This window comes from Leucoraja erinacea, chromosome 3, assembly GCF_028641065.1.
Source record: "Leucoraja erinacea ecotype New England chromosome 3, Leri_hhj_1, whole genome shotgun sequence".
In the NCBI taxonomy this organism is placed as follows: domain Eukaryota; kingdom Metazoa; phylum Chordata; class Chondrichthyes; order Rajiformes; family Rajidae; genus Leucoraja; species Leucoraja erinaceus.
In genome coordinates, this window is record NC_073379.1 from 11663188 (window position 1) to 11677266 (window position 14079).

Genomic DNA, 14079 nt, shown 5'->3' on the forward strand with positions numbered 1-14079 from the left:
CTCTCGATTCTAAAGTCCGCAGGCTGCGGTTGGAGCGATCCCAGGCAAGGGATCGGCTCCGATGGTAAGTCCACGGCCCCGCGGTGGGGCTCAAAGTCAGTCCGAGGAGGCCTCCAGCTCCATGATGTTAGGCTGCGGCCAGAGATACGATCCGGAAAACAATCGCATCTCCGGCAAGGTAAGAGATTTGAAAAAAGTTTCCCCCACCCCCCCACATAAAACAAACCGGAGAACATTTACACAAACTTTTAAAATGCACCAAACATAACAAAAAAAGATACATTTATGCCCCTGGTGGTAATAGAAGCAAGCTGTTTGTATTGAACCCTGAAAGGTATTGTTCAATACTCCAGAGGCAGAATCTGTAATTAGAGAAGATTGCATCGCTAGTTATAAGAAGCAGCCTCTGCTGCCTTTTCTGCCATTGTAAGATTGGGACTGATCCTTGACCTCACCGATATCTTTCTGCACAAACCCCATCTCCTTTGATTATCTTGCTATCCAAACATTTGTCGCTCTTCTTCCTTAAATAGACTGGATAAAGAAATTCTAAAGATTTACTCGCCTCTTTGTGAAGACATTTTCCCCCTTAGTACTGAATGGCCACCAATTTGACACCAGCCCTTCACCCTAGACAAAAGAAAACAGTGTGCTGGAGGCACTCAACGGGTCAGGCATCATCTCTGGAGGGATCCGTCTTCAGACTCATTGAAATTTAGACTGATTTAGTCTGATGAAGGGTCCCGACCTAAACATTGTCTATCCATTTCTCTCCTCAGATGCTGTCTGATCCCCTGAGATCCATCAGTACTTTATTTCCTGATTAAGATTCTGGCATCTGCAGTCGCTTGCGTCTCCTGGTTCTAGACATCCCAGCTGAGGGAAAAACTTAGTCTGCCCCAAATGATCTTGTATGTTTCATTTAGACCGCCTCTCATTCTTGAGAATATAATTCCAGTCTGCTTAATCTCTTATCGTTGAACATATTCTTCATCAATCTGTTGCCTCGATGTCACCTTCCCTTGAGCTAACAATGAACCATTCTACATTTCCTTATCATTGCCTGCTTTGATCTTTCGTTTTCACATTTACCCTTCCATATCTCTAGTCTCCCTCTCTGCTGACTCTCAGTCTCTAAGAAGGGTCTCAACCCAAAAGGTCACCCATTCCTTCTCTCCAGCGATGAAGCCTGCCCGCTGAGCTACTCCAGCATTTTATTTCCAATAACCGGGTGAACCTTTGTGACATTCCATCCATTGCAAGTACAGTGCCCTCCATAATGTTTGGGACAAAGACGATTTGAGATTTGTAATAGAAAAAAATCACTTGTAGTTAAAGGGCACATTGTCAGATTTTATTACGGTATTTTTATACACTTTGGTTTCACCGTGTAGAAATTACAGCTGTGTTTATACATAGTCCCCCCCCATTTCAGGGACATCATGTTAGAGACATCAGCCAAACCTTAGGCTTACCAAAATCAACTGTTTGGAACATCATTAAGAAGAAAGAGAGCACTGGTGAGCTTACTAATCGTAAAGGGACTGGCAGGCCAAGGAAGACCTCCACAGCTGATTACAGAAGAATTCTCTCTATAATAAAGAAAAATCCCCAAACACCTGTCCAATATCAGAAAAACTCTTCAGGAGTCAGGTGTGGATTCGTCAATGACCACTATCCGCAGAAGACTTCATGATCAGAAATACAGACGCTACACTGCAAGATGCAAACCACTGGTTAGCTGCAAAAATAAGATGGCCATGTTACAGTTTGTCAAGAAGCACTTAAAAAGAGCAACCACTGTTCTGGAAAAAGGCCATGTGGACAGGTGAGACGAAGATGAACTTATATCAGAGTGATGGCAAGAGCAAAGTATGGAGGAGAGAAGGAACTGCCCAAGATCCAAAGCATACCACATCATCTGTGAAACACGGTGGTGGGGGTGTTATGGCCTGGGCATGTATGGCTGCTGAAGGTACTGGCTCATTTATCTTCATTGATGATACAACTGCTGATGGTAGTAGCATAATGAATTCTGAAGTGTATAGACACATCCTATCTGCTCAAGTTCAAACAAATGCCTCAAAACTCATTGGCCGGTGGTTCATTCTACAGCAAGACAATGATCCCAAACATACTGCTAAAGCAACAAAGGAGCTTTTCAAAGCTTAAAAATTGTCAATTCTTGAGGAGCCAAGTCAATCACCCGATCTGAACCCAATTGAGCATGCCTTTTATATGCTGAAGAGAAAACTGAAGATGGCTGCAATACAGGCCTGGCAGAGCATCATCAGAGAAAACACCCAGGAACTGTGCAATACGGGCTGAAAAGATGAAGTACGAGGGAAAGCTGGCCAGGAATATAAAGAAGGACAGTAAAAGCTTCTTTAGATATGTTAAGGGGAAAACGAATAGCAAAGTCAAATGTGGGTCCCTTGAAGGCAGACATGGGTGAAATTATTATGGGGAACAAGGAAATGGCAGAAGAGTTGAACAGGTACTTCACTAAGGAAGACACAAACAATCTCCCAGAAGTACTGTAGGACAGAGGATCTAAGGGGGTAGAGGAACTGAAATAAATTTTCATTAGGTGAGAAAAAGTATTGCGTTGGCTAATGGGACTGAAGGATGATAAATCCCCTGGGCCTGATGGTCTGCATTCCAGGGTCCTCAGGGAGGTGACTAGAAATAGTGGACGCATTGGTGATCATTTTCCAATGTTCAATGGATTCAGGATCACTTCATGGATAGCTAATGTTATCCCACTTTTCAAGAAAGAAGCCAGGGAGAAAACGGGGAATTACAGACCAGTTAGCCTGACATCGGTGGTGGGAAAGATGCTGGAGTAAATTATTAAAGAGGTAATAATGGGGCATTTGGATAGCAGTAAAAGGATTAGTCCAAGTCAACATGGATTTATGAAAGGAAAATCATGCTTGACTAATCTTCTGGAATTTTTTGAGGATGTGACAAGTGAAATGGATGAAGGGGAGCCAGTGGATGTCGTGTATCTAGACTTTCAGAAAGCCTTTGATAAGATTCCGCACGGGAGACTGGTGACTAAAATTAGAGCACATGGTATTGGGGGTTGGGTGTTGACGTGGATAGAAAATTGGTTTGCAGACAGGAAGCAAAGAGTAGGAGTGAACGGGTCCCTTTCAGAATGGCAGGCAGTGGCGAGTGGAGTGCTGCAAGGCTCGGTGTTGGAGCCGCAGCTGTTTACCATATAAATGATTTGGAAGAGGGAATTAGGAGCAACACTAGCAAGTTTGCAGGTGACACAAAGCTGGATGGCAGTGTGAACTGTGAAGAGGATGTTAGTAGGTTGCAGGGTGACCTGGACCGGTTGATTGAGTGGGCAGATGCGTGGCAGATGCAGTATAATATAGATAAATGTGAGGTTATCCACTTTGTCGGCCAAAACAACGGGACAGTTTATTATCTCAATGGGGTTAGGTTAGGTAAGGGGGAGGTACAGTGAGACCTGGGTGTCCTTGTACACCAGTCACTGAAAGTTGGCGTGCAGGTACAGCAGGCAGTGAAGAAAGCTAATGGAATGTTGACCTTCATAACAAGAGGATTTCAGTATAGGAGGAAAGAGGTTCTTCTGCAGTTGTATAGGGTTCTGGTAAAACCACATCTGGAGTATTGCGTACAGTTTTGGTCTCCTAATTTGAGGAAGGACATCCTTGTGATTGAGGCAGTGTAGCGTAGGTTCACGAGATTGATGGGACTGTCATATGAGGAAAGATTGAAAAGACTAGGCTTGTATTCACTGGAGTTTAGAAGGATGAGGGGGAATTTTATAGAAACATATAAAATTATAAAAGGACTGGACAAGCTAGATGCAGGAAAAATGTTCCCAATGTTGGGCCAGTCCAGAACCAGGGGCCAGTCTTAGAATAAAGGGGAGGCCATTTAAGACTGAGGTCAGAAAAAACGTTTTCACCCAGAGAGTTGTGAATTTGTAAAATTCCCTGCTACAGAGGGCAGTGGAGGCCAAATCACTGGATGGATTTAAGAGAGTTAGATAGAACTCTAGGGGCTAGTGGAATCAAGGGATATGGGGAGAAGGCAGGCACTGGTTATTGATTGGGGACGATTAGCCGTGATCACAATGAATGGTAGTGCTGATTCGAATGGCCTCCTGCATCTATTTTCTATGTTTCTATGTCAATGTTTAACTGGTGATGTCCATGAATCGCAGCCTTCCAGCAGTCATTGCATGCAAGGGATATGCAACAAAATACTAAACATGACTACTTTCATGTACATGACATTGTTGTGACCCAAGCATTATGGTGCCCTGAAATGGGGGCCTATGTATAAACGCTGCTGTAATTTCTACATGGTGAAGCCAAAATGTATAAAAATTGCCTTTATTAAAATCTGACACTGCACTCTTAACTACATGTGTTTTTTTCTATTACACATCTCAAATCATGGAGTACAGAGGCAAATAAATAAATTGGCCTTTGTCGCAAACATTATGGAAGGCACTGTATATCCTTGTTGGGTAAGGAGACCACACCAAAAGGCAATGTTCCCAATGTGGTCTCACCCAGGCCCTTTCTACGACCCCTTATTGCTTGCATTGTCTGTACATTTGCTTCTGGTAATTCATGCACAAAGATCCCAGGTCTCTGAACGCCAACCCCTTTCAGTGGGAGGCAGTGTGAACTGTGAAGAGGATGTTAGGAGGTTGCAGGGTGACCTGGACAGGTTGAGTGAGTGGACAGATGCGTGGCAGATGCAGTATAATATAGATAAATGTGAAGTTATCCACTTTGGCGTAAAAAAACAAGGGGGCAGATTATTATCTCAATGTTGGGTAAGGGGGAGGTGCAGCGAGACCTGGGTGTCCTTGTACACCTGTCACTGAAAGTTGCCGTGCAGGTACAGCAGGCAGTGAAGAAAGCTAATGGAATGTTGGCCTTCATAACAAGAGGATTTCAGTATAGGAGTAAAGAGGGTCTTCTGTAGTTGTTCTGCAGGGCTCTGGTATGGCCACATCTGGAGTATTGTGTTCAGTTTTGGTCTCCTAATTTGAGGAAGGACATCCTTGTGATTGAGGCAGTGCAACGTACGTTCACGAGATTAATCCCTGGGATGGCGGGACTGGCATATGAGGAAAGATTGAAAAGACTAGGCTTGCATTCACTAGAGTTTAGAAGGATGAGGGGGATCTTATAGAAACATATAAAAGGACTGGACAAGCTAGATGCAGGAAAAATGTTCCCAATGTTGTGCGAGTCCAGAACCAGGGGTCACACTCATAGAATAAAGGGGAGGCCATTTAAGACTGAGACGAGAAAAAAACGTTTTCACCCAGAGAGTTGTGAATTTCTAGAATTCCTTGCCACAGAGGGCAGTGGAGGCTAAATCACTGGATGAGTTTAAGAGAGAGTTAGATAGAGCTCTAGGGGCTAGTGGAATCAAGGGATATGGGGAAAAGGCAGGCACGGGTTATTGATTTGGGACGATCAGCCATGATCACAATAGTCCAGAACAAGGGGTCACAGTTTAAGGATAAGAGGGAAGTCTTTAAGGACCGAGATGAGAAAATCATTTTTTACACAGAGAGTGGTGAATCTGTGGAATTCTCTGCCACAGAAGGTAGTTGAGGCCAGTTCATTGACTAGATTTAAGAGGGAGTTAGATGTGGCCCTTGTGGCTAAAGGGATCAGGGGGTATGGAGAGAAGGCAGGTATGTGATATTGATTTAGATGATCAGCCATGATCATATTGAATGGCGGTGCAGGCTCGAAGGGCCGAATGGCCAACTCCTGCACCTATTTTCTATGTTTCTATGTCTATGTTTCTATGAATGGTGGTGCTGGCTCGAAGGGCCGAGTGGCCTCCTCCTGCACCTATTTTCTATGTTTCTATTTAAAACAAACATCTTGCTTTTCCATTTTTTTAAGACCCAAGTGATGATGACTATTTGTCCACAGTATGTTCCACCTGCTGTGTCTTCATTCACTGTCTTTATTCTCTTGAACCTTCCCTCTCTGCAGCCGCCTCATAACCCATGTTGTCACCCATCTTAGAAATGTTGGTTATATTACACTTGATCTGCTCTTTCCATTGATGTAGAGAAGTCCTTAGAACTGATGGTGGCTGCTGCCTCTTCCCTCTCAATCTCAGCCTCCCTATCTGAAAATGACCCAATTATTCTCTTTAATCTCTCCTTAACCCCTGCCACTGTCTTGCTGCACTCAATACCCCACACTCCAATTTTGTTTAAAATTCTATATTGTGTGGCAGAAGTCTTTTGGAACTCCAAATACACCACATCCCCCTCATCTATTCTGCTGGGGGATTGTCTTTGCATGAATCCACAACATGGAGACATACAGCACGGAAACAGGCCCTTCGGTCCAACTTGCCCATGGCGACCAAGATGCCTGATCTGGACTGGTCCCACCAACCTGCATTTGGCCTATATCTCTCTAAGCCTTCCCTATCTTACCAGTCCAAAGATCTTTTAAATGTTGTCATAGTACCTCCCTCAACCAGGCACCTATCCATGTACCTGTCCACATCAACTCAGCCCAATCCTGTTTTACTCTCTCAGTGCCTTGCATAGAAATGTGCAGCACAGAAACGGGCTCTTCAGCCCACAAGGTTTGTGCCGAACATGATGCCAAGTTAACAGATCTCATCTGCCTGTACATGATCCATACCCTTCTATTCCCTGCACTTCCATGTGCCTATCCAAAAGCATCTTAAATGCCACTGCCATATCTGCCTTGTTACTGTTACTTGATATCTCTTGCTATGGTGGCTTGTGGGTGATTTGAAGTTGCAATGGGAATGGCAGTCTTCCTTCCTGCCCTATTCTCAGGGCAAGTGGGGTGGTGAGGGTTGATGCATTGATTGTTTCCTTGTTTTCTACTCTCTTTTAAATCCATCCTGCCTGATTCTTGTTTCATTGTTTGCAGGTAGTTATCACTTACGGAATAGGGCATTGCCAGAGCATTCATGCACTGTTACATACTTGTAGCCCAGTGCAATGTTTAGTTGAGAGATACAACATGGAAACAGGTCCACCAGGTCCGCGTCGCCCAGCGATCACCCGTACACTAGAAGGGTCTCGACCCGAAACGTTGCCTATTTCCTTCGCTCCATAGATGCTGCCTCACCCGCTGAGTTTCCCCAGCATTTTTGTCTACCTTCGACTTTCCAGCATCTGCAGTTGCTTCTTAAACACCCGTACACTAGTTCTATCCGACACACTAGGGATGATTTACAGAAGACAATTAACCTAGAAACCTGTACGTCTTTGGAATGTGGGAGGAAACTGGAGCACCCGGACAGAAAACACACGATGTCGCAACAAAAATGTACAAACTCCGTACAGACAGCACCCATAGTCGGGATCAATCCCGGGTCTCTGGCACTGTAAGACAGCAGCTTTAGCCCTGCACCACCATGCCTATCCAATCGCTTGAATATTTACTCTGCATATTAATCAGAACAACCAGAACAAAAATAACCTGTGAGCGTGGATCCACTGAGTTAACCAGCTAAAGGAAGTAATGCTGAATTAGCGTGACGCTTGTGTACTTCAGGAGCAATGAGTAACGTTTACTATGTTTTAATTTTCAGAATGAGCCTGTATTTTATTCAGCAGAGGGTATCCCTCTCACTCCAGCAGACCCAGGTTAGTCTTTTAGTGTCAGCCAGACAATTATTTTTAATTTACTGATCCATTCCCTCCTCTGCAAATGTCAAAAGGAATGGGGCTTGAGAAAGGACATCACCAACTCCTGGGGGCATGTAGCCGGTTCTGAATTTCACTTGGCCAGACTGTACTCTTCAGAGATTCATAGACTTGTAGAGAAATGTGAAAGATATTATTTAAGGATAATTCTTCCCACCAGATCAGAATCTGGAACAAGGGAGGAATGTGTCACCAGTTAAAACTGACATAGGAATCTTTCAGCACCAGGTATGAATGTGTGTATGTAAACTGGTGAAAGGGGAGCTGATGGTTTAATGGGGAATAGACAATAGGTGCAGGAGTAGGCCATTCAGCCCTTCGAGCCAGCACCGCCATTCAATGTGATCATGACTGATTGATGGTGACACGATAGAAGTATACAAACTTAGAAGAAGCATATATAGGTGGTCAGAATCCTTTACCCAGGGTAGGGGTATCAAAACAATAGTTGCGTAGTTAAGATGAGAGGAAAGTAAGCTGAGAGGATAGTTTTTTTTCTTTCACAAAGCCAGGAAGGGATATTACCTATTAGTGTTAGATAACTGAAACTCGCTGTCAGAAGAGGTAGTGGAGTCTGATGCAAACACTTGATTTGAGTTACATTCAGAGAGCTACTTAAACAGCGTAGAAGGATATGGACCAAATGTAGACAATGCGATTAATATTGATTAGCAAAGGGGTCGGCACGGACATGGTGGGGTGAAGGGCCTGTTTCTGTTCTGTATAACTTATCTAATCTCACATATCCCACGCGGCTCTGCTCTTTTTAACGTTAATATCTTTTCACTTTTTAACAGACACCTGACCGGTTTAAAATATCTTTTTGCTGTGTGTTTTGTAAAACTAACAAACATAAGGGAAAGGGTGCACAGATCTTTCCACCAGATTCTCAGCAGCATTTCTCCTCTGCTTGGCTTTCAGATTACCTGGAAAAGTACCAGGAGATGATTGATCGAGAGGAATTGTTTCAAGGTTATTCCGACGAAGATGGGGACGCGTAAGTTTTTCTCTTTCTGTTCACGTCCCTGTTGCGTGAAATTTCAATGAATGGATGTTTCTTGATGGAAAGTCTCGTGGGATATGAAAATGAGTCATGATCTAATTGAGAGGTTGAAGGTGTTGAATGATGTACTGGGGCATAAGGTCATAAGTGATAGGAGTAGAATTAGGCCATTCGGGCCAACTCTGCCATTCAATCATGGCTGATCTATTTCTCCTTCCTAACCCCATTCTCCTGCCATCTCTCCATAACCTCTGACACCTGTACTAATCAAGACTCTATCTATCTCTGCCTTAAATATATCCACTGACGGCCTCCACAGCCTTCTGTGGCAAAGAATTTCACAGATTCACCACCCTCTGACTAAATACATTTCTCCTCATCTGCTTCCTAAAAGAACTTCCTATAATTCTGTGGGTATGACCTCTTGTTCTAGACTTTCCCACTAGTAGAAACATCCTCTCCACATCCACACTATCTAAGCATTTCACTATTCTGTATGTTTCAATGAGGTTTCCCCTCATTCTTCTATACTCCAGCGAGTACAGGCCCAGTGCCGACAAATGCTCATCATAGGTTAACCTACTCATTCCTGGGATCAATCTTGTAAACCTCCTCTGGACCCACTCCAGGGCCAGCACATCCTTCCTCAGATATGGTGCCCAAAATTATTCACAGTATTCGAAATGCGACTGCACCAGTGCCTTATAGAGCCTCAGCATTGCATCCCTGTTTTTGTATACAAGCCCTCTTGAAATAAATGCTAGCATTGAGTTTGCTTTCTTTACTACCAATTCGACTTGCAGATTAACTTTTTGGGAATCCTGCATCAGCACCCTCAAGTCCCCTTGCACCCCCAATTTCTGGATTCTCACCCCAGTTAGAAAATAGTGTATGCCTTTATTCCTACTACCAAAATGCATGACTCTACACTTTGCTACACTATGTTCCAAGCTGGCAACTCCCCTACCCCTTCCCACGCCGACCTTTCTGTCCTGGGCCTCCAACATTGCCGGAGTGAGGCCACACAAAAAATGGAGAAACAGCACCTCGTATTTTGCTTGAGTAGAGTACAAATCAGCGGTATGAATGTTGAATTCTCTAATTTTAAGTAGCTTCATCTTACACTCCCCTCTTGCCCTCTTCCTCCCCTCTAGTCTTTTAACCAGTTCCACAGTTCTCCACATTGTTTCTCTGGAGATCACACCTTCTCTAGCCAGCAAGGGCACCAACCTGCCTTAGGTCATTTGTGGCTTTGATTGGTCTTGGTATTTTCTCGCCTTCAGCTCTTCACACTCCCCCCCCTCCCCCACACCCATCCTCGACTTTCAGTCTGAAAAAGGGCCACCACCCGAAACGTCACCCATCCTTATTCTCCGGAGATGCTGCCTGACCTGTTGAGTTACTCCTACACTTTGTGTCTATCTTTGGTGTAACTTGCTATCAGAATGCTCCTATGAAGTATTTTGCCTTGTTCAAATTGCTTCATAATTAATTTATTGGCCATCACAATGAGTGTGCAAGGCAAACAAGCTCTCTACCGCCTCTAAGATTAGGCAATGAATACAGGCAGGGCCTGAAAAGGTTCAATTAATTCATCTCCACAACCTGGTTCATTCATGATGCACAGTCACATCTATTGTATCTGTTGGTAAATGGATAAAGAGTAGACACACAGAACTGCAGATGTTGGTATCGTGTGTAAAAATAATGATGCAATGTTGGAGTGGGTCAGGCAGGACCCTTCAATCTTACATTCAACGTCACCTGTCCATGTTCCCCAGCGATAATGTCTCGCCCACTGAGTTACTCCAACACTGTCTGTTTTGTAAGCCCGCACCTGGAGTTCCTTATTTCTATCTAATGAATGGGGGGCATCTAGAAGCGAAAAAGTAAGAGTTCAAAATTAGCATGTCCCTGTAAACTGTAAGAAGCAAAAATGGTAAGATTGGGGAAGTTTGGTTAACAATGGAAGTTGAAGTTTGATCGGGGGGGAAAAAAGAAGCGTGTGTCAGGTATAAGAAATCATCAAGTGAGTCCTTTAAGTTCTATAGATTATATAAGAGAGATTAGAAACACGTGTGCAAATAGGGGAAAAGAAATGGCTCTGGCAACAGAATTAGAGAAAATAATAAACCTTTTATAAATATACTGGAGAATAGCTAGGGAAAGATTAGGTCCACATGGACCAGAAGTGAGGTGTTTATGTGGAGCTGGGGAATATGTATGGTGTCCTGAAATAATACCTTTGCATGACTGTTCACCAGGGAGAAGTTTACGGGGAGGTTGAAGAGTGAGGGGAAGTGTACACTGGTAGTCTGGGACTTGTATATCAGGAATGAGGAAGTGTTGGGAAGATTGTGGCACGTTAAGGTGGTTACATCCCCAGGCCCTGATGAAATTTATTCCAGGGTATAGCAGGAATCAATGAAAGGAATTTCTGAAGATAGACACAAAATGCTGCAGTAACTCAGGCAGTATGTCTGGAGAGAAGGAATGGGCGATGTTTCAGGTCGAGACCCTTCTTCAGACCTTCTAGGCTTTGGCCTGCCATCCCCTTTCCTCCCCAACCCCAATCACTGAAGAAGGGATCCGATTCAAAACATCGCCTGTCCATGTTCTCCAGGGATGCAGCCTGACCCTCTGAGTTACTCCAGCACTTTGTCGTTCCTTGTAGGGAAAATAAATTAGGGTTATAATATATCCCAAATATATTTGGTAGAGCAGTGGTAGAGATGCCGCCTTACAGCACCAGTAACCCGGGTTTGATCCTGACTACGGGTGCTGTCGGTATGGAGTTTGTAAGTTATCCCTGTGACCACGTGGGTTTTCTCCGGGTGCACTGGTTTCCTCCCACATTCCAAAGACATGCGGTTTTGTAGGTTAATTGGCTTCTGCAAGTTGTCCCTAGTGTTTCAGATAGAACTAGTGTACGGAAATTGCTGTTCGATGCAGACTAAGTGGATCAAAGGACCTGTTTCCACACTATATCTAAACTAAATGAAAAAATATGGCTACTTGGAAGATGTATGCATCTTTAGATATTGGTGAGCAAATCACAAAGCAGCCACTCTGACCAAGAAAGTAAGCATGCTGGTGTGGGCCGATGCATTATTGGTTTATGAATGAAACAGAGCATCGTGGACTGATGTTTGTCAGTGAGCAGTCTCTCTCTGGACTTCATGACAGATAAAACAAAGGCTCTGCTTTGGCATGGAGACTAGCCTGGGGAATCTGCTGTGCTAATTGGTCTCTTGACAGAGAGTTTGTTTAATTGTTGTGTGTACTGGCAAAGAAACTTGCCGCAGCTTTATGGCCCATTAGTGCAAAACTCAAACATAAATATACAATAATCAATGGTACAATAAATTTATAATCAGTAATACCAGGTAACCAGGCCACAGCTCCATCCAAGACCACACGAAAGTGCAGAGAATTGTGGACGCAGCCTAGACCATCACACAAACCAACCTCCTTTCCATTGACTCCATCTACACCTCACGCTGCCTCGGCAAGGCCCGCAGCATAATTAAGGACGAGTTGCACCCTGGTCACTGCCGCTTCCCCTCTCCCATTGGGCAAAAGGTACAGAAGTGTGAAAACGAACACCTCCAGATTCAGCTCGGTATACGTGACAATAAACTAAACTATGATGATAGTGCAAGTTCATTGATGTACGTAGTGCAACCAGGACAAAGTAATGGCAGATCATAGTTGCTGAGGTAGCGATTAGCGTTGTACAGTGTATCTGCACTCTGTATCTTCCCCTTTGCTCTATCTATTGTATTTGAGTTTGAACTGATTGCATCCATGTATGGCATATCTGATCTGTTTGGATAGCATGCAAAACAAAGCTTTTCACTCTTATCTTGGTGTATGTGACCATAATAAAGCTAAACCAGTGTTGAAAAGGCTCATGGTTACTGGGAAGAAGTTGTGCTTGAACTTGGATGTTACTTTTTTGGGGGTCCCGTCCATTCTTCCCAATAGCAGAATTTGTCTTCCGGGGGGGGATGCACACATTTGGTACCATTAGCTAACATCCCCTATACAATTTTCTCGATAGGTATCTTGATGACTCAGAAGATGAGATGGACCCCGAGATGGAGGAAGCTTTTGAAAAGTTCTGTGCCGAAACAGAGAAAAAGACAAAATAGTGCAAAGAGGAGAGAGCATGGGATTCGTTAGAAGTGAAAAATAGACAAAAAAAATTTGCGTTTTGAGTGTTTATTTGAAAAAAAGGACAAAAAAAAACTTTTGAATTTCAAAAGACATGCAAGTAATTTAAAGGCAAACTGAAGAAACATTTTCATTTTCTTGTGCCATTGAAAGCATTACAGGAAAAGGTCTGTGGGAATCTACCTAAAGCTGTTGATGGTGAATACACTGCAAAAATGCCCAAGCAGATTCTGCCTGATAATATGTTGTACTTTTAATGAGACTCTTTTGTAATATAGTTTGTTATAGTTTTATTTTTATGTAAAAGTTGCAAGTTCAAAACTAAAATAAAATGATTCTTTGTAACGGGCTGCATCGCTTCGTGAAGCACACTAAAGATTTTGACTCTCCCGATCAATATGTAATTTAAAAAACAACACAAGGCACGCAGACAATGAATTATATGTATCAGTCGGGAGAGGAAAACAGCAGCTTGCTCCGTGCAAAGTCATTGGGTTGGGGGAAAGAGATGTATGGACATGAGGCATGAGAAGAGTGAGAAATTCTCACACTGAGAGAGTAAGGTGGGGACTACTGTTAAATAGTCAAATCGTAATGCTGCCATTATTTACCAGTCCATATATGCATGCGTACACACACACACACACACGCACACGCACCCCACACACACACAATGTACATGCATACACACACTTAAATGAATACACATATACGATATATATACACACACACACTATACATGCATACACACACTTAAATGCATACACATATACGATATATATACACACACACGCACAATATACATGCATACACACACTTAAATGCATACACATATACGATATATATATGTACACACACAATGTACATGCATACACACTTAAATGCATACACATTTTCTGTGTATATATATATACACGCACATGCGCACACACACACACACACACACACAGAGGCTGGCAATTTGCAAACAATGTGCACTTTAAGAAACTATGCTAAATTGCTATCAAGTTGGAAGATGGTATTGGACAAAGATAACATGTTTGTATAAGGTGACGTGTAACCTTGTGTTTTTGCTGTCCATTGTACACCAGCTGACAATCTCTTGACACCAAAAAAGGAGCCTGCGGAAAATTGGCATAGCCTTGCACTGCTAGATAATTGTTGCTCCCATTGA

At 43.3% G+C, this 14079-nt stretch overlaps 1 protein-coding gene across 2 annotated transcripts in view; it reads left to right on the forward strand.

Moving 5' to 3' along the window:
• The window catches only part of paip1 (poly(A) binding protein interacting protein 1), a 40909-nt gene extending 27061 nt beyond the window's left edge, over positions 1 to 13848 (forward strand). For both annotated transcript variants that reach the window (XM_055632074.1, XM_055632073.1), the window contains exons 9-11: positions 7612 to 7666; positions 8648 to 8723; positions 12793 to 13848. In XM_055632074.1, the coding sequence (XP_055488049.1) occupies positions 7612 to 7666; positions 8648 to 8723; positions 12793 to 12883 (222 nt within the window). In that variant the 3' untranslated portion in view covers positions 12884 to 13848. The remainder of the gene's footprint in view (positions 1 to 7611; positions 7667 to 8647; positions 8724 to 12792) is intronic.
• Positions 13849 to 14079: the final 231 nt, after the last annotated feature.